Source organism: Mycetomoellerius zeteki, unplaced genomic scaffold (genome assembly GCF_001594055.1).
Source record: "Mycetomoellerius zeteki isolate Tzet28-1 unplaced genomic scaffold, Tzet1.0 scaffold25, whole genome shotgun sequence".
Taxonomy (NCBI): domain Eukaryota; kingdom Metazoa; phylum Arthropoda; class Insecta; order Hymenoptera; family Formicidae; genus Mycetomoellerius; species Mycetomoellerius zeteki.
The window spans coordinates 2,470,659-2,495,269 of NW_017257227.1; the positions used below are offsets into that span (position 1 = coordinate 2,470,659).

Genomic DNA, 24,611 nt, shown 5'->3' on the forward strand with positions numbered 1-24,611 from the left:
GAACAGTAGCTTTACATTATTTTCTACTGTATGTGTGTGTGTGTGTGTCTACTATAATATTTTTAATAGATCAGTAACGACTTTTTCCATTTCCCTCTTATAATGAAAGTGACCGCCACCTTAACCCTAGTTTCTGTTGAGTAACAATATGTACGTTGTATAAATAGAAAATAAATGTAACGAAAGTAAAGACTAAAGTTATAATTTTTTCATTAGTCAATATTTAAATATTATTAAATCGAAAATAATTTTTTAAGAACAAACTTGTAAAAAGTATAATTATTTTATAGAAATATTAATACGTAAAGGCTTATAGAAAAATAGATTAGATAATAATGCCATCGCAACGCCAATTCACCAAATTCGAGATTGCTCGAGAATCTTGAGATCCTATTGCTGTAGCTTGAAAAAGGAGACAACAAATTGTCAGCATTGTCAGCGTTCTTCTACGAAGCTGGCCGAAGCGTGAGTGTAGAATATAGTCTCAAGACCGGTTCCACCAATGTAACTTTAATCTCGATTCCACTTGTTAGTGTTTATCTTTTTCTAATTCTTAGCAAGATTATTTACATTGGAACTTTAGTGAGTTGCGTGACGTAGCGTTGGCGTTTGTCGATGCCACCGCTTGCCTCTCCCCTTCATGTAATGTATTATGCCGTAAGCGTCTGTAAAATGGCATCCCTGGTAACGACTCAGCACGAAGTCGATTTACCGCTATACAAATAGTCCAAGAAATAAACATACATGATTTCACTACCAATACTAATAACGCTTCAGACTACCAATACAAAAGTCGCTTTAGACGCGCTGAGCGGGTAATTAGCATCCGCTACAGGACAGGCGACACGAATTCATTGAGAAGCAAGTAGAATTTCATCGTTAATGCGTACGGAATTCTAAGAGACATCGTTATTGAATGTCGTTGAATGAATAATATCTAATTTGTGCAGGGAGAGAATCGAGAATATTTTATAGAAAAATATTTCAGCTGCGCGCAAGATGTTATTTATGACGCCTTTAAGTATCTATAATAACGAACAATATGCGATGTAAAATATTGGAATAGCCATTCAACTGTTACAGCAACACACATGAAGTATGCTCACCAAAACGATCATGCACGCGTTCACGGGGAAAAAATAAAGCTCATATCGAAAAGAAGAGAAAAAGAGATCCAATATGTATGGAGGAGCACTCGAACCATAGAAAGAGCACTATATACAAATACTGTCGTACAAACATTTTATGCAATAACGCTTGCCAGTCCCGATTGCCATAACTTCAAATAGAATAAAGGATTAAGGTAAAGGGATGCCCCTTCGTGCAGAAGAAATGATTGATAATGCTTCAATCAGCAATAACATATAATTCTACATAATAATACATCAGTATACAAAATATCGTACTATTAAAATTATCAGCAAATCTGAACATATCTCATAGAATGTATCTCATAAAATGTAAATTCTGTACATGTAAATTAGAAGTTAGAAGCGTATAGAAAAGCAATTAAAAAATAACGAGTGCAAATTGCATGTATCGAGCGTGCGATCTTTCGATGGGCTTTCGCGAAGTTAATCAAGTTCAATTAATTGGATCCAGTTAATTGAAGATCGTTTGAGATTAAAATCAAGAAGTTTGTACGGCATTTAACATGTTAAGGAAGTTGTTGTACTGTTTCGTGTGAAACGCAGCTTCAGGTTCGCGGCCAATTCGCGGTCGCCAATCTCTCACCGGACCTTCTCTCTCTCTCTCTCTCTCTCTCTCTCTCTCTCTCGGTCTCTTTCTTTATCTCTCTCTTGCATGCGATATTTATCCCACAAGGATGCACGGTGACGCGTGCAATTTCCGATGGAAGCGAGAACTCGCCGCCAACGTGATTTAAAGGTTAAGCCGAGGTTGGCCGCGCGCGCGGTCGGCCAATCGACCGTAAGGGCTCCGTGGTTAAACTTAAATCAGACCTGCATTTAAGCCGGCCTCGATCGAGCGCTTGTTACATTCAATTCTCGCTCGTGCATCTGGAGGGCCGATTAGGACACTCAGTATCCAACGACAGTTTCAGCTCTGTCTAGCTACATTTGTCAACGACGAATGAATTATCGGAATGATAATTCATGGAATATAAAAGTATCTTGATATATATCGACAAGAATCTAATTGTAATGAAAACAAATCGCATATCATATCAAGTATTATATCAAAGTTAAAAAATCTATTGATGTTTGTATAATGTCCTTTACTATCAATGTAGATGCTTAATTTCAATCTTGGTTTAATTTACTCTTTTTCTTTTAATTTTTAAAATTAGAAAAAGATAAAAGATAAATTAAACTGAGATTAAAGTTAATTTACGTTGATAGAAACGGACATAGAGATAATAATGCTGGTGTAATAATTAGTGCTGGGAAAAATTTAATTAATATTAGTAGAAATATTTATTTAAAGGACGAATCTATAAAAAAAATACTATTTGAAATAATATTTTGCGTAGTAAATATAAAAAGGGCAAATAGTATTTAATATTTACATTAACATTTACTTGAAACAAAATATTTATTTGACATTTTGCTACTTCATGGTTAAATAAATGTTTTTATTTTTTATTTACTATTTTCTATTTCTTAACAATACAAAATAGAAAATAATGAAACAAAAACAGTTTGTTGTGCCCTTGTGCCGGGTACTCTTCGACACAGGATTCGGAATTCGCGGAAACTGCACTCATTATATATTTTTTTTATACTTTTACTTGTTACAAACAGCTAGATAACCAATGACAAGTAAATTTATTTTGAAACATACCTGTAGAGAAACGAATTACATCTATATTTCTATATATCGATAAAACATGTGCTGTTTTTTATTTTATTTTTACTATCTTCCATTTTATACTGTTAAGAAATTAGAAAATAGAAGATTTTATATAACAATGTTTCGAAATGTCAAATAAATATTTCATTTCAAGTAAATATAAATAGTAAATACTATTTGTCTTTTTCATATATTTAATAAAATACTTCAAATAATATTTTTAAAGACGTATCCCCTTTAAATAAATATTTCTATTAAATCTATTTCAATTTTTTCCCGGCAATACTATATCTCGCTACTGCACACAGAAAAATATCATTTTATTATTAAAAAAAGTGATTATTCAATTTACTTTTTTTCTTTTAAGTAACAATTATCTTTAAAAATTATTTTTTTAATAATAGTTTTAAAATAAATATATTACATATTTAAAAAAAATCTCATTATCATGCACTCAAAACAAGAATTTATATTTTAAAGAATATTATATAATTTTATTGAAAAAACGACTTTATATGATAAGAAAATCGAATTTGTATTAATTTAATAATCTTGATTAAAGTATTAAACTACTATGATCGATTCAAAATATATTTTGAATAAATTTAATGTTTGTGATAAACTTACAATAAATTTGCGGATGTATGAAGTTTTGAAATACTTAAAACAACAGTAGGTATTTAATATTTGATTGCAATACATATTTTTCCGTGTGTACAATCAGATTTGAAAAATCCAGACTACGCTACACTTTTAATAGTTTCATTCAATGTATTGCAACTATACACATACAGAATGTATTAAAGAGATCAACTGAGTGTCTCAAATAATAATTCTATATACTAAATTCCACATTTTTTCAGATTTTATATTCTATATTCTATTCTAAATAATAATTATACATCAACTAAGCAAGAAAAACATTAACTATGGTCAAAGTTAGATATAACTGAAATAATAAAAATATAAATCACATACATGTATGTGTCGCGTGGTAACGCGGCGAGCATGTAGAGGATACTATCGTTTTATTGAGATATATATATAATTTCAACGAGATTTCAACTCTATCTTGGTCGTGCATTACCTTACTTCTTGTATAATTTTCAGCGGTATAAAATGCAAATTCATGCTTGGAAAGTTAATAAAAGAAATATCGAACTCGACACTTACAATACTTTTCCATTTACGCGATTAAATGCTCCGTGAATCATCGGTCAAATTCGAATGCACATAAATTATGGTTAACGCAAGAAAGCCATGTCGGTCTCAGACACATAATGTAGAGGATAAAATCCTTCCTCGAGGAGAGTTTCTCCTTCGGATGCGATTAGCCGGTTACGCCCTTCTGATAGGAAAACAAAGCCTGCTTCGAAAGGGTCCTTCCCTCATTTTCCATGAGTTACTAATAGTTACAGCGAACACACAGGTATGGTCAGAACATACAAACGACAATTGACGATTGTAGATTGATTCATAATTTTAATGATCACGTGATTGCACGATCAATGGCTAATAATCGACGCAAAGTAACAGCCAATCGTGTTGCTATGCAATGACATCGATACCAATAGCAACCTAACATAAATGACGAGCACGTTTCTGATGTTCTTGACATTATTTAAAGAATATTTTTAGGTACAAAGTCGAGTCAGGTGGTTGAAAAAAAAACTTTATTTTAAAATAACTGCTCGATTAAACATTTGTTATATTTTCAAATAAAAATTTTACGTACAGTAATCATCTTCAATTTTTTCGGAATAATTTTTGCACATCTTTACATTACGTGCCTTTTGGCTTCTTTCCACCACGGTCTCGATAATTATCGCCTTTAATGGAGATTTCTTTTTAGGACAGCTGCACATAAAAAGCTGTTAACTAAATATTTTACTTTGCGCAAAGTAATCATTTTCAATTTTCTCGAAATACTCTTTTTCTCTTCTCTTTTCTTTTTTTTACTTCTTTTCGCCACTTCTGATAATTATCACGTTTAAAGAGGGTTTCTTTATCGAGTCAACATGTCAATAATGACATCTGCCAAATGGATAACAATACCAAGGCCATCTCATGTCCATTTCTACTACTACAGATTAACTTTAATTTCGATTTAATTTGAACTTACTCTTCATCTTTTTTCTAATTTTTAGAACTAGAAAAAAATAATAGAGAGTCAATTGAATCAAGAAGAAAATAAAACTACGTTAGTAGAAACATCTCAAGGTGTTTTATACGAATGTTCATTCAAGGTACTAAAAAATCTCATTACCTTACCACGAAATTAATCACACTTATTCGTAATCATTTGCAAGTGTGGTAATAACGTGATAGTAACAACGATCAATGTCAGGAACGTCCCCCATCGCGTATAAATGTAACGCCCCCATGCAAGCGAGACGCTGTCGCTGTATCTCTCTCTCTCTCTCTCTCTCTCTCTTCCTCCCTCTTTCTTTCTCTCTCTTGTTCGCGATCGAAAACACAGATCCGACGTCGCCTAATGGAGAAAGTACCACCGATTTACCGTACTCCGCCTTCGCGTCGATTGTCCGAGGGTCGTTCAATTCGTCGGGAATTGAACGGTTCCGGCGAGCACGAAGAACGAAATCCAAAGAGAGAGAGAGAGAGAGTTCGGACCTCGTGCCGAGCGAGGGGTCAATGGCGTATTTACGTTTGTTTATTATGATGGTTCTTCCGGGAAGCTGGAGTCATCGGAAAGCCGGTGCTCCTTGTGCGATCGCGACATTCGCGACAACGACGACGACACGATAAAGGACGAGTTTACCTCCGCAGTCAGCCGCGGAATGAAAACACAAACACACAATAAAACACCGTTATACTCACCGCTCCTCGCGTTGTCCGCTGCTCCTCTTCCACCGCGTGTCTCCTCCGTCTCTTCACGGTCGTGCCACCCCTCGGGGTAATCCACGGCGACGCGTACGAGGCCCAGGACTCCGGGAATATGGGGAGGGCTCAGTGATCGTCCGTCGTCGTACGGCGCGTCTCTACCGCGAGCACGAAACCGGCGGCCACACCGCGCATCGCGCGCGCCCGACGCTCGACGAGATGCACCCACGGAACGCGAACTGACAGCTATCGCGCGCCGTTCATTATCGGAGGGGAAGAGAGAAGAGAGTCTATCACCTTCACCTGCGCTCGCGCCGCTCACGACTGCTCCACTGCTCCGCAGTCCGCTACTCTGCTCTTGCGCGCGACCGGCCGGCAACCAACAGCAACCAACGGCACCGATACACACCGCACCACACCGCACCACACCGCACCGACCGCATCACCGATTCACCGCACGCCGCCCTCCCCCGAGACGATCCGTTCTTCGGTCACCACCTTCGCGTGGCACCACCAATGGTGCCAGCCCTGCCTCGCGTTCGACCAATCGGTGCCTCGCTACTCGCTGTTGCGATTCTCATTTGCAACTCCGCCATAACGTTCAGGATATGATTAGACGCGCCGAAATCTGAAAATACTATTTCTTTTCTTGATTGAGAAATAAAAAAAGATAGAATGAAGACGAATAGCTATTGTCTTATTTTTGTTACGACTCACCTGTTACGAATTATTTCGTTTTATTATTTCTCATCTCGGGAAAATATGTGCGATACATTCAAACGAGATAATTCATTTTTCTCTGAAGTAACTCGAGAATAAAATAGAGAATACTTTGCCGTTATTGTATAATTTCACGAATCTAATTAATTGTTGAAAATATTTATTGAGTGATAAATTGAAACTTTTTCAATGAAAAGAACTGATGCGCAATGAAAGTAATTGTATATGAAAAGAATATCAAAATTGGGTTTATTGTGATGATCAGCCTGGATTACCTTTTGTTTTAAAATATGTATATACATTTCCTAAAGAAACTTGTGAGTCCTGTTCTTTATTATCATACTGCACTGGTTTATCTTGCATTCGTCAAACTTTAAATATATCTACTTCACTTTAATGATATATGTAATATCAAGTGTAACATTGTAAATAACAATGACCGAATATTGATTTATAAAAATTGAGGGGCAAGTTGTGCTGATTAACGACAAATTTCTAATGGCGGTTTTATATTGGCTTATAAAATTTAGGGTAAATTTCTAATGAATCTAACCGATCGATAACAGATTTTACTGGATCTCCTGTCGCATTTAATGTCGCTTGACTCGGACGGCAATGAGAGCGAGAAACGAACGAAGTGTAGACTGTAGACTAGACGACGGAACTCTCTTCGTCAGCGGTGGAACCACGAATGGTGGCGACGCAAATCGTCAAATTCGGGATGCGTCCCACTTGGCGCTTGCGACACTCCCGAGAATTATTTATCCTCGTTTAACATTCGATACGAACGACAAGGACGAAATGATTCCGTAATCGGTCGCGAGAGTAATATAAAGTAGAACGCGCCTCCGGTGGCGAGGCGCGTGCGATTTGGTGCGATTCACCCACGAACGCGACGGACGTGATCTAGAGAGCGACTAGTCCGTGGGGAAACGGGCGATCTCTCGCCATCTCTCGCGCGGAGCGGAGCGCGGAGGTTGGCTGAATTCTCTTGCGGAGCGGAGTGTATTTTCGTTTGTCGGGTGGACACGGCTGACGCGGCGCACTACACGCTCCCTTGGTCGCAGCGCGCCGGATTACCACCGAACGTCCGACGGGTGATGAGAAGCTCGCGCCGCAATTAAAAAGGCCGCGTCAAGCTCCACGTGAGTGACTCGCCCGCGTACGGTGTACGTTCGCCCCGCTGTACTTTAGGGGGGGAAAAAAAATACGGTGCCTCGCCAGAAATACGAGATCATGGCGGTGCCCAACAGCGGTGTAGGTGAGTTATTTTATTACGAACGGCCCGTGAACATCCGGATAGATCATCCTCCTCGTTCCTCTCCCTTTTAATCGGAAAATCGAGACCCCGAGGTGGACGATGCGACGATTGTCGGACCCGGCACTCTCGTGCTATGCGAATTGACTGACAGAGGATGTCGAGGATACCGCGAGCCGCCCGTATTTCTCGTGTAACGAGTCGTCGAGGACGGTAGACTCGATAGTACATCCGTCGCGAGTCGATATCATCCTCTCGCGGTATCGCGGACTCTTTTCAGAGCCCACGATGACTCGAAAATTCGCAATAGCGAAAAGGTTAACCGTGCTCGAATCCTATCCCTCGTGTCATAACCTGTATCGGCGCGAATATCGCGCGGGTACGTTTCAGCTGTTATGACTGTATTATAATTACTATATTAATAAATGCAACTATATGCCACAACAAATCACGTTTTTTAAAATAGATTTCCGATCTTTAAAGTTACGTATCTATATAGAATCTATTAGATTTAATGAATTATGATGATATAGGATTATACATTTATTAGCCTAATAAGTATAAAGCACCCTCAAAAATTGACGTAAACGTTTTATATCTAATGAAAAATAAGTTAAAGTTCTGTTGAAAAATAATATTTATTTTTATGATAATTTTAATATAGTTTTCCTTTATTTTTATTATTGCTACACTGAAAGAAAAGGTTGGCTGCTGCAGCAAATTAGATAGTAAAATATGGCATAGCATTTTTAATTGGCTGCAACAGTCAATTTTTGATTGCGTTAGCCAATCGAAATCCTATACTGACATTGCGGATAGGCTAACGCAACCAAAAATTGGCTGCAGCAATTAAAAATTGGCTATTGTAGTCAATTAAAAATGCTATGCCATATTTTACCATCTAATTTGCTGCAGCAGCCAATCTTTTTTTTCAGTGTAGTACTCTTTTGAAAGATATTTTATATTTATGATCAAGGCTGCATGTTGTTCCACATAATACTTCTCCAAGAAATATTCTGCGGATTGGGGATGTCTTTAGAATGTAAGAAGTTAGGATATAAGAAAGATCTGTGATCAAGATGTTTTTCGGAGAATTATAATATATTGTGTAGAATATAGTTCAAGAATTTCAGTGACTCTTTATAATTTTTTAATCAATCTCTTATAAACTGAATATGCAAGATGAGAGAGGATCAAGATCGAACCTGTTAATTACAGCTGTGTTGTAATATAGGATAGTTTACAAGAAATACGGATGATAGAGTGAATTGTTACATCCTTATGGGCTTTCTACAATAATTACCTAAGCTTAAGTCTTAAGTCGTAAGAAATTGACCAATCACAGTCAAATGTGATAAGAATAATCTACTATGATTAAACAATTTCTTACAGCTTAAGTTTAAAATTTAGATAATAGTTGATTATAGAAAGTGCATTATTATTTGCCAATGATAAACAAAGATAAGATAACATTCGTCTTGCTGGAAAGTACCAATACACTACCAGTCCTTAAAATCTATAATTTATATTATGTATACAATAGATTTTCAACACCAGCAGTGTATATCAGAATATGATTCATGAATTGATTGCTCTTACATCATACGTCATCCCTCAAATCCTGTTTCAGTTATGCCCCGAAACTTTCGACTCCTAGAGGAGTTGGAACAGGGCCAGAAAGGTGTGGGTGATGGCACAATCAGTTGGGGCCTGGAAAACGATGATGACATGACCCTCACGCATTGGACTGGTATGATAATTGGACCACCTAGGGTAAGATACCTTTTACTAGTGTCATTTATCATTATCGTGCTAACATGAATTTGTACCATATTTTTATGTTACTTTTTACATGATACAAATTTACTTTCAAGAAAATTCAGATACAACTTAATCTACATTGTGATACGTATGTTAAATATATGCATTTCTGACTTTTCTCACATCAGTATCAGATATAATTTCCGTGATGTTTAAATAAATAATTATTAAAAACAATTTTTATAAATAGTTTGAGTATTAATATCAATTTTATATATATATATATATAATAATATTGTTAAAATATTCATTTAATGCAACAAAAATTTGACTAAGAATTGTCAAAATGTGATGCTACAAAAATATTAAAGTTTAAATAAATATTTTGTTGATGTGTGATTGATATAATATCATATCTTTTAGACACCATATGAAAATAGGATGTATAGTTTGAAAATTGACTGTGGTCAAAGATATCCAGACGATGCCCCTAATGTAAGATTTTTAAGCAGAATCAATATGAATTGCATTAACAGTGCCACTGGAGCTGTAAGTATACAAAATTGCAGTGTACATTTACATTAAGATAAAGAATACATGTACTTAATATAACATGAAATTTTCATACAAGGTGGATAATCGCAGTGTTCCGGTCCTTGCAAAATGGCAACGAGAGTACACAATTAAAACAGTTCTTCAAGAGCTCCGTCGTTTGATGACGTTGAAGGAAAATATGAAACTTTCTCAGCCTCCGGAAGGCAGCACTTTTTAGCCTAACCGTATGAACAGAGATATCTTCCTTTTTGCAATAGCATGAGGCGAGATTTAATAAAGGTACCAAATAATATTAAAAGGGTGCCCGCTGAAAATATATGTTAAAAAAGAAACAAAAAAAAAACACGAAAAAAACAGCTTTGTGAAAGAAAGGAGGTAATAGCTTGGAAAGTTGAATGAGTGTACCGAGTTCATGTATAGATTAGATAGAAAAAAAATGACAAAAATGCATTTGTCAAGCACAGCTGGCTCGTTGTCGGAATTTTTCACTAAAAGTAGTATTTTCCTCGAACCCCGATTTCATTGCATATACTACATCATATTCGCGCACGAGATAGTTCAATACGGATGCGAATTGATTTAAGAAAACTTTGCTCCAGCTTTTCAAGCTAGTACAATGTAAAGCGGAAAAAATCCATATTTTGAATCTTAAAAAACTGGAGACACAGTCTATGTAATAAAAATGAATAATCAGTAAGAATAACTTATGCCTTTGAAGTTTTTTAATGAGAGAAGAAGAGTAATGTCTGGTATTGCGAACCGTTTTAAGATTTCTCTTCTGTTTGCGCGCAAGTGCCATTTCATCTTTTGCAGAGGTGTGTCTCTCTCTTATTCAATGCTGCGGAATAGAAAATTTGTGAATTTTGGATCGTCATAAATCTATATGTCTATTTTACTTTTCCGTGCTGCATATACTGTTATACTAGCGATCTACAATGAAATAACGTACATGTCTGAGAAATTAATTACATGTCCTTAAAAACGGCCTCTCTCTCTTTCACGCTAAACGAATTGCGTTTCGTAATTGATGAGGAGACGTCGCTTTGTAAACGAAGCATGCATAAATGACAATTTGATTTGTAATATCTCGTCTATAGCGAACAATATATATAATGCTGCATGGCAAAGTACATCAATGTATGAAGCATCGTGTGAATGATGAGATCTTTTAGTCGATATCATATTTAGATATATTGAAAGTATACTACTTACCAATGTGTATTTGATTGTTAAAATACAACAGAATTATAAAGTATGCAGATAAATAATGCTTACTGTTTGACCCAAAAGCTTCATGATTGATGTATTATGTGAATATTAATTTTGTTATAATTATCCGAATGATATCCAATTCCTAACACTACTTTGTAAAGTGCAGGAGTTGCGTATTGTGACAAAATCGGTTTATTTTAATTTTTAGTGCAATCACAACTATAAATTCAATCTTATCTCAAGATTTATATTATTCAATTAATCGAAAGGATATATTTCATATTTAAAGTTCCACCAAAGTAGATTTTGAAATATCTCCACGTTTGATTGGATATTTTCTGATTACCCTAACGAAAATTACACATACCTCTTTATCCGCTTTGCATTTCAATATTACACTATCGATAATATAATAGTGTAATTTATAAAAATCATCCTATTAAAAGAATAACAAGTTATAGCTCCATGTGGACGAAAACAAGCTTAAGGAGAATAAAGTGATTTCCTTAGAAGTAAGCGTTTCCTGTGTTTTTTACCCATGTTTTAGTAACTTTTTTTTTAACTTTTGAATAAATCGTTGCTTTATTGAAATTAAATGACTTCGTAACATATTCAGACTTTTGCAGATATTTTATCCTTAATCTTCGAAAATGAGTTGAATAAAAACTTTTAATTGAAATAATTTGTAAAAGATATTGCATAATTACATAATAAAAACTTACCAATAATAAATAAAAACTATATTCAGTCAGTTAAAATATCCTTTGATCTTGACTGAAATATCCATAAATACTCGATACATTTTGCGAGTTACTTAAGATTGTAAATAAATCATGTGTCTCATCAAGGAAGTGGACATTGCTTATGTTTAACAATTTATTTAAATCAGACGATGACTCCATTTGATATAACTATGTACAATGTTTAATTTAATAGATTTTGGTAGAGAGTGTTGACAAATTGGCAGTTCGTCAAATATATGAATAAGTTTAAATCTTCAGAGAGGAGTCACAACTTGCCGGATACATTGCTTAAATTGCGAAACTACATTCTGATACCAGCACAAAAGCTAACATCACGGCGTCAATTTCCATTTGGCTAACGATATTTTTTGGGGACAAACATTAGTTTTGTACTCTTTACAGTCGACCACTTTAGTCGCTTAAAGTAGTATGTAGTAATTATAAGAATTGCGAATATTCCAATACCCTATAAATAATCAACATTAAAATAATTAAGATAAACTGATAAAATAAAATAAAATTCACAGTGATATTCAATTCACCTTAATAGCCATTTGTTTTCGTTCATCGAATTCATGATTGGCAGTCCACATTAGGAATGTGGTAATATCTTTTGCTACTTGAGAAGCAGTTGCTGGAGTACCATCTTCATATTCTAAGACTTCGTTATAAATAGCCTGTACGAAGGAATAGAATTGATTTATTATTATTTTTATTATTATTAATAGATGTACCAAGTTTAATCGCTAATTGTATCAGCTTCAATATAAAAAAATGTGAATGGCTCACCTGTGCCATACTAATGGCAGCACCTGGAAAATATGGATTGAAATATTGTCCTTCCCTTAAAATTACACCAGCTGGTGCATCACAATATCCGGTTAGTAAAGAGAAAACGTAGTTCTGAAATATATGTAAAATATATTTTTAATTAAATGTAAATTGTAGTACTAATAGAAGTATTTTTATCAAAAATTTCAATGGAAATCGATGAAAAATTTAATTTCTTGATTGCACAAATTCTGTATATTATTAAAAATTTACTTGCCTCTCCATTGTGCCTGGCATTTATCATGTAAGATAAATCAGGTGGATAAGCACCATTGTTCGATGCCCTAGCAGCTTCTTCATTCGGATATGGAGATGGTACGTAATCATATAATTTCCCTGGACGTTTATAATACTCTCCTACTTCGTTAGGGCCATCTTCTATCTGTGTATCACATAGAAGTTCGTTACTGTATTAAATCTTATATTTTACACAATTGTAAACATACGAGATATTTCTCATAGTAATATTATAAAAGATGTACCATGACTTCACTCGCGAGAGCTTTGGCTTCTGCTTCGGTATGAGTAACATCAACAAGATGACGATATGCCACATATTGCAAACTGTGACAAGCTGCACATACATTCTTATAAACCTCCCATCCTCGTCGCATGCTACAAAATTAGATTAATAATAATAATAACACATGCGTAATTCATTGTTAGTATTTAATAATTATACCTAGCATGATCTAATGAATTGAACCATCCATAAAAATCCCATTTATACGTTGGAGGATGAGCTATCAAATCAATAGCTCTTACCGAGCTATCTAGAGCATAGATGAAGGCACTGATGCCTCCGGCAGTTACTCCTAAGCATGTTAATAACTGTAATTAAAAATGTTACAGGTAGATTTTGTCACTTTTTTTTTATAATAGTTTATATGATGTTATCACATATTATATAACAGTCATATATTGAAAATATAGGTAAAACTGTAGTCTGTCCTAACTTACTAACACATGCAGTTTGAGGAAAGGCAAAGTTGATTCTGATATTAAAGGGATTGGATATGATTGGGATATCTCTTCAATCAAAAGCTAATTAAATTCACATACCATTTTCCGACTCCTAGGCCATTCTTTTATAGTGGAAAAATTACTGGTCTGTAAAAATAAAATTTAAAGTTTAAGTATAAAAAGTTTAACATATTCTAGAATAGGAAGAAAGCTATTTGCAATATTATTCTACACATATCTTTCATATTTCTATTTTCTTTCTTTACATACAGTTAATTTGATTTTACTACAATTATTTTAAATTTAAATATACATCTCTTTTAAATATTTAAAAATATATATATTTTTTATTTATATACCATTCAAAATAATACTTTTAATTATTTAAAAATATATATATTTTTTATTTATATACCATTCAAAATAATTGTTGTTATAAAATATTCACAAGAGAGATATATCTTGTATATCAAATACAAATCGAACAATGTCTATCTAATGACTGTTCAAGTTAAAGATTAATATATGCTCTTAAATTAATATATATTCTTATAAATCTTGATATGACATATATAATCAAATAAAAAAGAATATAATCGAGGAACTATTGAACATAAGTATAGTCGTTAAATCAATTCAACACTGACAATTGATGATAATTGACAACATAATTGTCTATAATTAGGCGATGAAATTCATGCATACAAATTTGTTGATAGCACTCGCGAACAATGTATATTCACTTGTGCCACTGGCCGCGAACAATGCATTGGTAAAGCGTTTGATATCATGGCAGCATCCCGGATTTTCTCGGTATCGCTCACTATTACATAACATCTGTTGAAGTGCCGTCGAAACAGTCACCGCGTTGACGTCGCGTGTCTTCAGGCCCTTCGCCGGCACCCCGATGTGCGCGGACGTTCCGCGAGACGCGATATCGCCGAGAAAGGAGCGACATTAGCAGCCGACAGTACTGTGCTCTACAACGCCAGGCCGCGGATCAATATTGGTTATAAAGTATGTTGACACGAACGCTGCGATGCTGCGAGGATTTTCGCGAGGAAACGCATGTAGTTATTTAGAAGCGTCGGAGATTCGCATCTATTTACTTACCTGGCCGATCAACGTGCCATAACTCGGTTTTAGAAGACCCGATTTACAAATCCGACCTAACGTCGCCGCCATGTTGGCCATAGGTGCAATGTGTGAAGGGTTATGCTAGTCAGTGTAACTCTGACTGAACGTTGAACGTTGATAGGCGGTTGACGAAGAGTTACGGTCCGCTGAACGTTGATAGGCGGTTGACGAAGAGTTAATCTCGTGACTATCGCAAAAATTCTCCCGTGATTATTCCGGCTTTCCGAGTCGGTCGTGAGAGTCTGAGCGAGAGGTTAAAATGGTTAAAATGTCAGTGAGGAGAACACCATGAAGACGACTTCAGTCAGCGCCGTCGGCGGACTCGCGCAGGCTCGCCAACATTGCGACATGAACGATCACGCGCTTGAACTTGAATAGGCACAATAATATAAGTTTATAATACAATACACGGAATTAAATACAATGATATAATATGATCATCAATTTTGATAATGAAATCATACATGTATATTCTGTTAAATAACGATATCATTATTAAATATTTAATTGTTCAAATAAAAATATCTCGGTTTAACTTACCTACTTTTTATTTTTTCTACTTCCTGATCTTTTATGTGCGAATTTATTGATGCCAGAATTGGCATCAATAAATTGACTAATAATTGTTATTTATATCGACTAATAATTGAAAAAAATGAATAATAATTATTTATATCGTTGAGAGATTATTAAAAGAATTTTACAAGAGTTAATTTAACTCCAATGTCTGGATTGTTTATAAAGTCATGTTAATTTTATAATTTATTATTATCCAGATGTGTCTCGTGTAAATATACGGCGTAATGGTATCGCATATTTCTATATAAAACCGTATTTTCAATCATTATAGTCAGTAATATGTAAAATTCATAGAAACATATATATATATATATAATGTTACATATTATGCATGAATAATAATATAAATCACACATATAAAGATTTATTAAGACTCAGACATAATGAAAAGAATAAGAAATAAAGAACAAGGAATACCATTTTACCTATCAGAAACTGGATACATCGGAATACGGTTTCTGATGGGTTGAAATCTGTTACTCCTTGCTTCTTATTCCTTTCATTGTATCTGAGTTTTTATTCCATTGCAGACTAATCGGATGATTGAAACAGTTGGTAATATCGGTAATCTATAATTATTCCTGGGCCCGACACTGTCGTTAAGTGTTACAGAATAGGGGCCTGATATCTTTGGATATATCTCATTTATGTATAACAAATTTTTCAAACATTAGGTTTGTCGCGTCGCAAGCACCAACGTGCTCAAACATGCTCCTACTCACTCTGGCCGCGGTTCACTTGACGTTACAAACGCTTCAAAGCGTTTGAGCGACCAATCAGAATAAAGAATTTTACAAATTGACTAATCAAAGAATGCTTCGAAGCGTTTGTAGCGTCAAATGGAACCGCAGCCTCTATCAAACTCGTTGGAGTAAATAAGAGCTATAGTAGGAGCATATTGGAGCATGTTGGAGCATGTTGGAGCATGTTGGAGCATGCGACGCGACAAACCTATCGATAAGTTAGAAAATAGGAAAGTTCTCCAATCTCCATAAATTCTTTGTCTTGTACCAGTACGCTTAACAAATCTGTCGTACAAATGAAACGATGTCCTTTGTTGTATACACACTCCTGCGAAGCGTCGAAAATATTTTCGCCATTTGAGGATAGTCCCGGAGGCCCCGGAGCCTGGAGGGCGCGCGCGAGCATTCGGGCGCATGCGCCGCGCGTCGTTGGCACTCTTGGCAAGTAGTTCGCCGCCGACCATTGCTGTCAGCTGGACGATCCCGTCAGATGGTGTCGTGAATCCCGTAAAATCACATCGATCGGAGCGCGACGGAGTCAGAGTCAAGATGAGCGGTGGTATGCCAGAGCTGGGCTCGAAGATCAGCTTGATCTCGAAGGCGGATATTCGCTATGAGGGTCGTTTGTTCACCGTCGATCCACAGGAGTGCACGATTGCCCTGGCTAACGGTGAGTAGCACGGCGAAAATCCAAGATGGACTCCCGCCGCACCGCATCCACCGTGCCGTTCCGCCGCCGCTACTGCCGCCACTATCGCCGCCGAGATTCTCGTATCTCACGTTTCCCTCGTTATCCGTTCCGCGAGATCGTCCGCCCGATCGACCGGTTGGAGTCCCCGTGACCGACGACAACGTCGCCGAGTCTCCCTGTCTTCGTGTCACTGGGCGCGGGAACCTTTACACGATTCGTTACGTTCCCATTGTTGCGAATAAACGTAGAGGTCATAATCTTCGTGACTTCGCGGAAAGTCGCGGTGCGAAATGCATGAATTTAGAGTCCCATCCGGACCGTTTGTCGATGCCGGCTTCACGCCGACCGCGTCATCGAGTCGCGTACCGACGCATGGAGAATCTTTGGAGAAAGTCGCCGACACTCTCGATTCGGCGACATCGCGTTGCAAAACAACCGGGGTCGCGGCGTCCTGCAGTCCCATCACAACGTATGTTTCCCACAGAGTCGATATCGGAGCCCCATTGGCCATAATTTCACGATGGTTAAGACGATCCATCAATCACGCCAATGCGTCGCGTTTTGATCCGCACACTTGGCGCAAACGCCGAGTGCCGGAACTGTTACGGATCGTTTGATCTGCGTGAGATTATGTCGCGGTTTCGCGGTTAGCAATCGTCAAAGTCATCGGACGAAAGTCGTCTTAAACCGTTGAAATTTTCATGATGTTGGTAGTAGGTTATCGACACATAGTAGTAGATAAATCTGACAATTCCAAGATTCTAATATGGACTTTAACAAATTCAAATTCGCCGTATAATATTTTATGGATACTTTAAGAACTTAAGCGATTATCTGCTAGTACGTTATTGATGCCGAGGATGTAATTTTGAATTTAGGTTTGGTATGTATAACGTTTGTATGGAATGTTTGTCTCTTTCTTCTGTCGAATGTTTACATGTCCTTGTCTCCTTGTCCCCTTGGTTTTGCTGAATAGATAGTGACTTTGGAAAATATTTCAGTTAGGAACAAATATTATTCTTGGAAATGTACTACTAGAGTCTCATATAAAAGAAACATATACATATAAAATTCCTTTTTCCACAATTGATATTGATTAATGTGTTAAAAAAATAGATACTGCACAAATTTACTTTCTACAATAAATGAATGCAACCTAAATATTAGTACTGTTAATATAAACTATATAAAGAATTTAAACACTCTAGGTGTCTATATTTTTATCTATTTTATTTCAAGTATTAATAAACAAATAAATATCTATTTAATTAAAACTTATTTAATAATCTAATAAAGATTTAATTAATTTAATAGAAAATAGAGTAATGGGGTGAATCTAATTACAGTAGTTTGAAATAACTAAATTATTTGTTATTTTCATAGTACGTTCCTTTGGAACGGAAGATCGAGAAACTCAACTTCCTGTGGCACCACAAAATCAAGTGTATGAGTACATTCTGTTTCGCGGATCAGACATCAAAGACATCAGAGTTGTCAACAATGTTAGTTCTATCCCCAACGATCCAGCTATCGTGCAGGTAATTCTTAAATTTTTATATTCTTTGTACAAGAATTCGTTTCAAATTTGACAGAATATAAATTTAATTAATAGAACCTAAAAGCGAAATCAATTATAATATGTTAAATATTGATGAATTTTAACTGATTTTGATTATCATTGTTCGTAGATGACGGTGCAGCCATCTATGGGTCAGCAGTCGTATCAACCACAGCCCAGCTATGCTCATCCGATGATGGGCCAGATGGGTCCGATGGGTGGCCAATATGGAGCCCCCTATGGCATGGGTATGGGAGCCATGGGCCCGGTAATGGGAATGCCAACTGCAGCTAGAGATCCTCGTGGAATAATGAATAAACAGCCAAGTGAGTTGAGCTTGGGCTCCGCTGAACCCAATGCCATCTCTATCCCAAACTCACTGCCAACGGCCAATATCGACCCATTACCAAAAGATCAATCTCTGGAAGATGGTAACTGTTTTTGCTATGAAGTATCCCTTGCCTTGCTGGCATGCTTGTTGCTGCTCCTGTTTTGGTAATGCTTTTCTCTATCGCGCTTCACATTGTCAGAAAATGGCATAAATTATTATGCATTCTATACGAATGAAGGAATACGTAATGATATATTTTGATATCTTTTTAAATACGTTATTTATAATTAACGTTATAGTAACAAATTTGGAATTATTCTACTAACAAAAATCTACTTTCTTGCACACTTACGTAGATTTTTAATATCTTGCAATCTTCATGCTTTGCTTATATGCTTTCTATGTATATATTTATATGCATTTTAATGAAACATAATTTTAAATGAATAAATATCATTGTGCATTTATATGTATAATAAAATTTATATATTTTTGAAATTTTTATATTTTTGTAATTTTGAAAAATCTTAATAAAAAATACACATATATCTATTAAAATTTTTTATCTATATATGTAATTTGGTTTTCTCTTTTAAAATCGATAGAAAATATTTTTGCATCTGCATGCTTTTCTCAATTTTATTTCATTTACGCTTAAATTATAATGTAACGAAATAGCAATTACAGTAATAATAAACAATAATAATTGTTTATAAAAATCCTCTAGAGATTTATTTTACATTAGACACGCGAAACTTTTGTAGAAGTTAGTAGCAGTCTTTCATTTCGAATTTTGGGAATGAAAAGTTTGTCTTTATTTTCTTATACTAAAGTTTCGTGTTGGACTAGAAATGCTTGCAATTTTGGTCGGCTATTTGGTCTCCGTTAATAAAAATGTATTTATTATGTGACACATTCACATGTTGCAATAATAGGTGTACTAGACCTTATCAGTGGTGGTTCCCGTTCTACCACTCCTACGTCATCCTTATTGACAAGGAAAAGTCCAACTATGGATCAAGGTATTCAGGTAGGACATGAACAACAGCAGCAGGGCAATAACATTGGCAAATTGAATGACAAGACAAATATCAGGATCGTCCAACCGCCTCGTCGAGACCATGATAGGTATCTCATTTAGGAAATTACTTTTCTTTTTTTTATAAATAAAACCATAAAAATTTTATGCATATAATAGTTTTATCTTCTAGAATCCTGATATTAGAAGTACAATCGTACTTCACAATTTTTTATTTGCTTTATTTGTTAGATTTTTTATTTATACAAACATAAAGCGATTCTACATAGGTTTATATTATTGTTAATTGTTGAGCTGATGATATGACTTCATAAAATTTTGATAAATAGTTTCTTTATTATGTTTAGCCACGGAGGTACCAAAAACAACGCGGGTATGTCTCACTACAATGATACGAAGAGGGACATGAAACAAGATGGCCAAAATCAAGGTCATATGCAGGGTGGTCGAGGCAACCGTGGTGGTTGGGTAAACCGCGGCAACATGAGAGGTCGAGGAGGCCGAGGAGGCCGAGGACGTGGTGGTTTCCGTACAAATAACTTGGATGGTATCCGTACAAATAACTTGGATGGTATCAAGCCTAAGATGAAATTTGATAACGACTACGATTTCGAACAAGCTAATACTCAGTTCGAAGAATTAAGGTGAGCATAAACGTTCGCTATGAACACTGATGATTCTGCATGGTTACGTGCCGGATTCATTTCAAGTAACTGTTGAAATGACCAATGTGGATACCATGCAAAAGTAAAGTTCAGTGCGAATTTAAAGCAATCGTAATTTCAACAAATACGAATCGCTTACGCATCGCATTAACATTGTTTTATAAAATTATTTCAATGATTTAATTTATATGTTAATGTAACATATTTATGTCATATTGTAGGTCGCAATTTGCGAAAACGAAGATCGATGGTACTGACAATGAAAAGAAAGACGACAGTGGAAACGAGACAGGTGCTGGCGAAGGTGAACCCGAGGAGGAACCGGAAATTGTTCACTACGATAAGTCGAAATCATTCTTTGATAATATTAGCTGTGAAGCTGTTGAAAGGAGTAAAGGGTAAGCTTTATCGAGAGAATATTTAATAAATATAATCACCGCGTATAAAATTCACAGTACAGCTATGGTTTTTAATTTCTTTTTAATGGAAGAAAATTATTGAATTCTGTGAAATGTTTTGTATACGGTATAAATTTTTCCAGGCGATTCCAACGCACGGATTGGAGAACGGAACGAAAACTGAATTCAGAAACATTCGGTGTAGCTTCTACAAGACGCGGTACATTCCGCGGCCGTGGTTACTACGGTCGCGGAATGGGAGGCATGTTCAGAGGTAGTGGTGGCGGCAATAACGTTGGATTCCGCGGTGGCTATCGAGGTAGCAGGGGCGGTAATCGCAAACCCCCTAATCAACTACAGAATAACACGGGGAGTCAAAATCGCGCGACCAACGAACAGTCTGCCTCTCAATCGCAGGGAAAAGTTATCTAAATAAAAAAAAAGAATCTAATTTGTCACCGGTATGGCGTGAAAAAGTAAAATATGCCGGGGAGAGAATAAAGCGATGTGCTGCTATGTATAAGTATACACAACTATAGATTAAGATTTTTACGATATGTGCTCTACGTTATGGACTGATTTGGGTTAGAATTTGGCAGTCGAATAACACAGAAGATACATACGGCCGGATTAAATGTAGATTATATTATATAACGAAACGCGTTTGCAATCGCCAAACCGGTGGTTACGTATTAGGTGACAAGAATCGCACATGTGGACGTTGCTGGCGCATATGACTCTTTGCATCGATATTTTGCGGCTAGATGATCGAAGAAGGTACTTTTAGAAAAAAATTTTCTTACTGCTTAATCAACAATGATCACGATGAATTGGCGTTAAAAGAATAGAATGTTTTTGTTAGGAAAGTGAAGTCAATTATGATCAGAACGTTCCTTGGTCTTTTTTACATTGATACTTATTTGTGTGGATTCAGACGTCTAAATAATTAGGGAAGGAAGTTACTCGTAAGGTGGCTAGTCATAAGTTTTACTTGAAATATGTCTGTTAACAAAATTCTTAATAGAGTAATCTGAAACCGCTTTATAAACAATAGTGTATTTGTTTATAGTTAGGGAAAAAATTGTACAATTCAATCGTGATCATTCTTCAATCGGTTTTCTCAAGATTTGACTATAAATAATTATGGAATGGCTTTATGATGATGGTGACTTGATAATACTGGTCGTTATGGAATAGCTGGTTTGTATCCGTATATCGGAAGTGAATGGCAACAGACGTGCATAAAAGTACTTTCTCGTCAAAGTATGTAAAAATCGATTGTATCTAATTGCATTTGTCGAGAATAGGAATATCGTGAGCTATATAGTACAAGATAAATCTGATAAAAATTATATTCTTTTCTTTTGTTTTTTGGTTTTTTTGAGTGTACGCAGACAAAGTTTTTCGAGTCCTCGGCACGAAGTTCATATAAACGTATAATTTTATTAAGGTGGATGAATATAAGTGGGAAATAAGCGAAAGCCAGTTTATATGAAAATTTTGTATTATTAAATTGTAATCTTATTGTCCGCCTACTCTTTCTTTGTAAGATCTGCATCTAGAATTATGAAAGATGTAAGCGTCAATCTTATTGTAAGTAACTAAGTTCTAAATCATGTTACATAATTGTCATCGTGTTTTGCAAATAAGGATTCCTCGATTGCTCTCATATGTATAAGAGTAGCTTAAGTAAAACTATAAAATAGATTTCTGCATTATAATCAGTAATATCAGATATGAAATTTATATAATGCTTATTAAAATTAATTTTTTTCAAAAATATTGTAATCTTAAATTGTATTTTATCAATTTTTTTTTTTTTGTTAACTCTGAAACTAACATAATAACACTTATTCCAAAGAAAATTTGTATTCAATATACATGTATACAAGCAAGAAATATTTAAAATAATAATTTATTATTAAATGACATAATATTCTATTACGATATTATGTACAATAATGACTATACATGTATATTTAAATGAAAGTAATTAATCCAATTTTTTCATAAATTTATCCAATCATTCCAATCTTGGAACAGTGCTTTATTAGCGTATATAAATAGGATCCAAGTATGCACGGGTCATGCAAATTCGGAAGCCTATGATAAAGATTTTCAAAGCGTTAAACGCATAAAAATAATTTATTTGTAATTTGATTATAATTATTCACGCTCTCGAAGAATCCTTTTAAATGCACGAAGACGCTGTGGGTAGAATTGTGTTAAATGGCGATGCGAATAAAAATAAAAGCATGATAATATCCTTAAAAATATAAGACGTGGAAGAAACAGAATAAGAACATTATTTGCGACTATTATTTTTCTATGGCTCGTACAGAGTCCCTAAACTCATACAAATATTATATATACACACATACATACACACAACATACACATACATACGTACGCAACTTGAGATTTACATAACTGATAAGCGAACCTCCAATAGGTTATCAGAAAAAATGCAGAGTGAAGTAAAAGCAAGGACTATAAAATGAAATAAATGCGTAGAAAAAAAGATATGGTAAATTTAACTTTTAAGTTTCATGCCCTGAGCATGTGAAAAATTTATAATGTTCGCGAGAATGGATTTTTGTTTTGTACAGCGGATATATTGTGATTTCCGATGATGAATAATATTGAAATGATGAAATAACACGTCGTCGTGTCATTTCCGATCTCCTACACACTACTTTTCCAACAATCGAACGAAAAGATGTTTTCTTATTTCTTCACAAAGTTGTAACGTCGAGAACTGTAAGGCGCGGATCGTCCTACCCCGCCCTTCGACGAATGCGCAAAATGTGAAAGATGACGGTTTACAAATTTAAATGCTAGATTACGCGAATTTTAAAGAGCGATTCGAGATATGAGAGATGCATGTTGTGCAGTTTTCTAAAAAAGGAGATGTACTCAGATGTAAATAAAATTATATAACGTCTTTAATAGGACTCGACATATGTTGTTAGTAAAACTATCGTGCGTCCGGCGATACTAAAGTGTGCTGCGTATTACATGCGGTGTGATTAGAATGTATGCAAAAAGAAAGAAAACGGCGTCTTCCATGCGCTATATCCAGTGTTTTAAATGCTTGATAAGCGACACAGTAAACTAGAATGATTTATTACACACGATATCGCAAACATAGATTAACGGGTCCCGTTAGTTCGTAACTTGAATCCACTTATGTTTTTTTTTTTGCACATGGACTTCTCATGTCCGATATTTTTAAATAGCTCGGAAGTAATCGTCAACGCATTATTAACACATTAGAAATATGAGTTCCCAGCATCAATATAATCGAAAGTCGCCATTTATAACGAATAAAATTGTAATTTGCAGCGTATAATGAGTTATAATCTTAAAAGTTCAGTACGAAACTTAGGATCTGAGCACAAGAATTGTCGTAACGCTTACTTAGGCTTGTTATGCGTCGTCTACAATACATGCGAGTAAAGCTGGAAACACAATAGACACAAGCAATAGGCACAGACAACAGGGACTAACGAACCGTCCAATTAGAGCTCTGGGGTATAAGTTCGATATTATATCCCACAGCTCTAATTGGACGGCTCGTTATTCCCTGTTGCCTGTGCCTATTGCCTGTGTCCATTGTGTTTCCAGCTTAAGAAGTAAGAGTAAGAAATTGACCAACCACAGTCGATTGTGAGAAGAATAATCGACTGTGATTGTCAATTTCTTACCCTTACTTTTTACTCCGTGTATTGTAGACGACGCTTACACAATAGAGTAACTATTCGTAAGCCGTAAG

General features: G+C 35.4%; 4 protein-coding genes across 7 annotated transcripts in view; 2 read left to right on the forward strand and 2 right to left on the reverse strand.

Moving 5' to 3' along the window:
* The window catches only part of Src64B (Tyrosine-protein kinase Src64B), a 41,839-nt gene extending 36,061 nt beyond the window's left edge, over window positions 1-5,778 (reverse strand). For both annotated transcript variants that reach the window (XM_018449759.1, XM_018449758.1), the window contains exon 1: window positions 5,650-5,778. The gene's annotated coding sequence lies outside the window, so the exon portion shown is untranslated. The remainder of the gene's footprint in view (window positions 1-5,649) is intronic.
* A 1,486-nt stretch (window positions 5,779-7,264) lies between these two features.
* Window positions 7,265-11,211, forward strand: Uev1A (Ubiquitin-conjugating enzyme variant 1A). The gene is made up of 4 exons (XM_018449617.1): window positions 7,265-7,633; window positions 9,261-9,403; window positions 9,815-9,940; window positions 10,023-11,211. The coding sequence occupies exons 1-4, from the start codon at window positions 7,609-7,611 to the stop codon at window positions 10,161-10,163; spliced, it is 435 nt and encodes a 144-aa protein (XP_018305119.1). The 5' UTR covers window positions 7,265-7,608; the 3' UTR covers window positions 10,164-11,211.
* Window positions 11,212-12,064: 853 nt separating this feature from the next.
* Window positions 12,065-14,965, reverse strand: Cyt-c1 (Cytochrome c1). Of its 2 annotated transcripts, none has more exons than XM_018449623.1 (8): window positions 14,401-14,645; window positions 13,795-13,842; window positions 13,415-13,563; window positions 13,215-13,347; window positions 12,950-13,114; window positions 12,691-12,804; window positions 12,444-12,578; window positions 12,065-12,367 (listed from the first exon to the last, which is right to left on the reverse strand). In XM_018449623.1, the coding sequence occupies exons 1-8, from the start codon at window positions 14,530-14,532 to the stop codon at window positions 12,257-12,259; spliced, it is 987 nt and encodes a 328-aa protein (XP_018305125.1). In that variant the 5' UTR covers window positions 14,533-14,645; the 3' UTR covers window positions 12,065-12,256. The 2 variants fall into 2 exon arrangements, with proteins under 2 accessions (XP_018305125.1, XP_018305124.1); XM_018449622.1 differs by lacking the exon at window positions 14,401-14,645 and adding an exon at window positions 14,809-14,965 and having other exon boundaries at window positions 12,070-12,367.
* A 1,483-nt stretch (window positions 14,966-16,448) lies between these two features.
* Window positions 16,449-21,445, forward strand: tral (LSM14 family protein trailer hitch). Of its 2 annotated transcripts, none has more exons than XM_018449866.1 (7): window positions 16,449-16,824; window positions 18,229-18,383; window positions 18,534-18,834; window positions 19,670-19,862; window positions 20,121-20,417; window positions 20,660-20,836; window positions 20,980-21,445. In XM_018449866.1, the coding sequence occupies exons 1-7, from the start codon at window positions 16,569-16,571 to the stop codon at window positions 21,266-21,268; spliced, it is 1,668 nt and encodes a 555-aa protein (XP_018305368.1). In that variant the 5' UTR covers window positions 16,449-16,568; the 3' UTR covers window positions 21,269-21,445. The 2 variants fall into 2 exon arrangements, with proteins under 2 accessions (XP_018305368.1, XP_018305370.1); XM_018449868.1 differs by having other exon boundaries at window positions 16,450-16,824; window positions 18,534-18,729.
* Window positions 21,446-24,611: the final 3,166 nt, after the last annotated feature.

Bases quoted from the DNA above. Each gene is read 5' to 3' on its own strand.
- Uev1A (XM_018449617.1), top strand. From the start codon at position 7,609: ATGGCGGTGCCCAACAGCGGTGTAG. The intron at 9,404-9,814 runs GTAAGATACCTT...CATATCTTTTAG, and splicing joins TGATAATTGGACCACCTAGG to ACACCATATGAAAATAGGAT. The intron at 9,941-10,022 runs GTAAGTATACAA...TTTTCATACAAG, and splicing joins TTAACAGTGCCACTGGAGCT to GTGGATAATCGCAGTGTTCC.
- Cyt-c1 (XM_018449623.1), bottom strand. From the start codon at position 14,532: ATGTTATGTAATAGTGAGCGATACCGAGAAAATCCGGGATGCTGCCAT. The intron at 13,115-13,214 runs GTACATCTTTTA...TGTGATACACAG, and splicing joins CTCTCGCGAGTGAAGTCATG to ATAGAAGATGGCCCTAACGA. The intron at 12,805-12,949 runs GCAAGTAAATTT...CATATATTTCAG, and splicing joins ATGCCAGGCACAATGGAGAG to AACTACGTTTTCTCTTTACT.
- tral (XM_018449866.1), top strand. From the start codon at position 16,569: ATGCGCCGCGCGTCGTTGGCACTCTTGGCAAGTAGTTCGCCGCCGACC. The intron at 16,825-18,228 runs GTGAGTAGCACG...TTATTTTCATAG, and splicing joins CACGATTGCCCTGGCTAACG to TACGTTCCTTTGGAACGGAA. The intron at 19,863-20,120 runs GTATCTCATTTA...TATTATGTTTAG, and splicing joins CCTCGTCGAGACCATGATAG to CCACGGAGGTACCAAAAACA.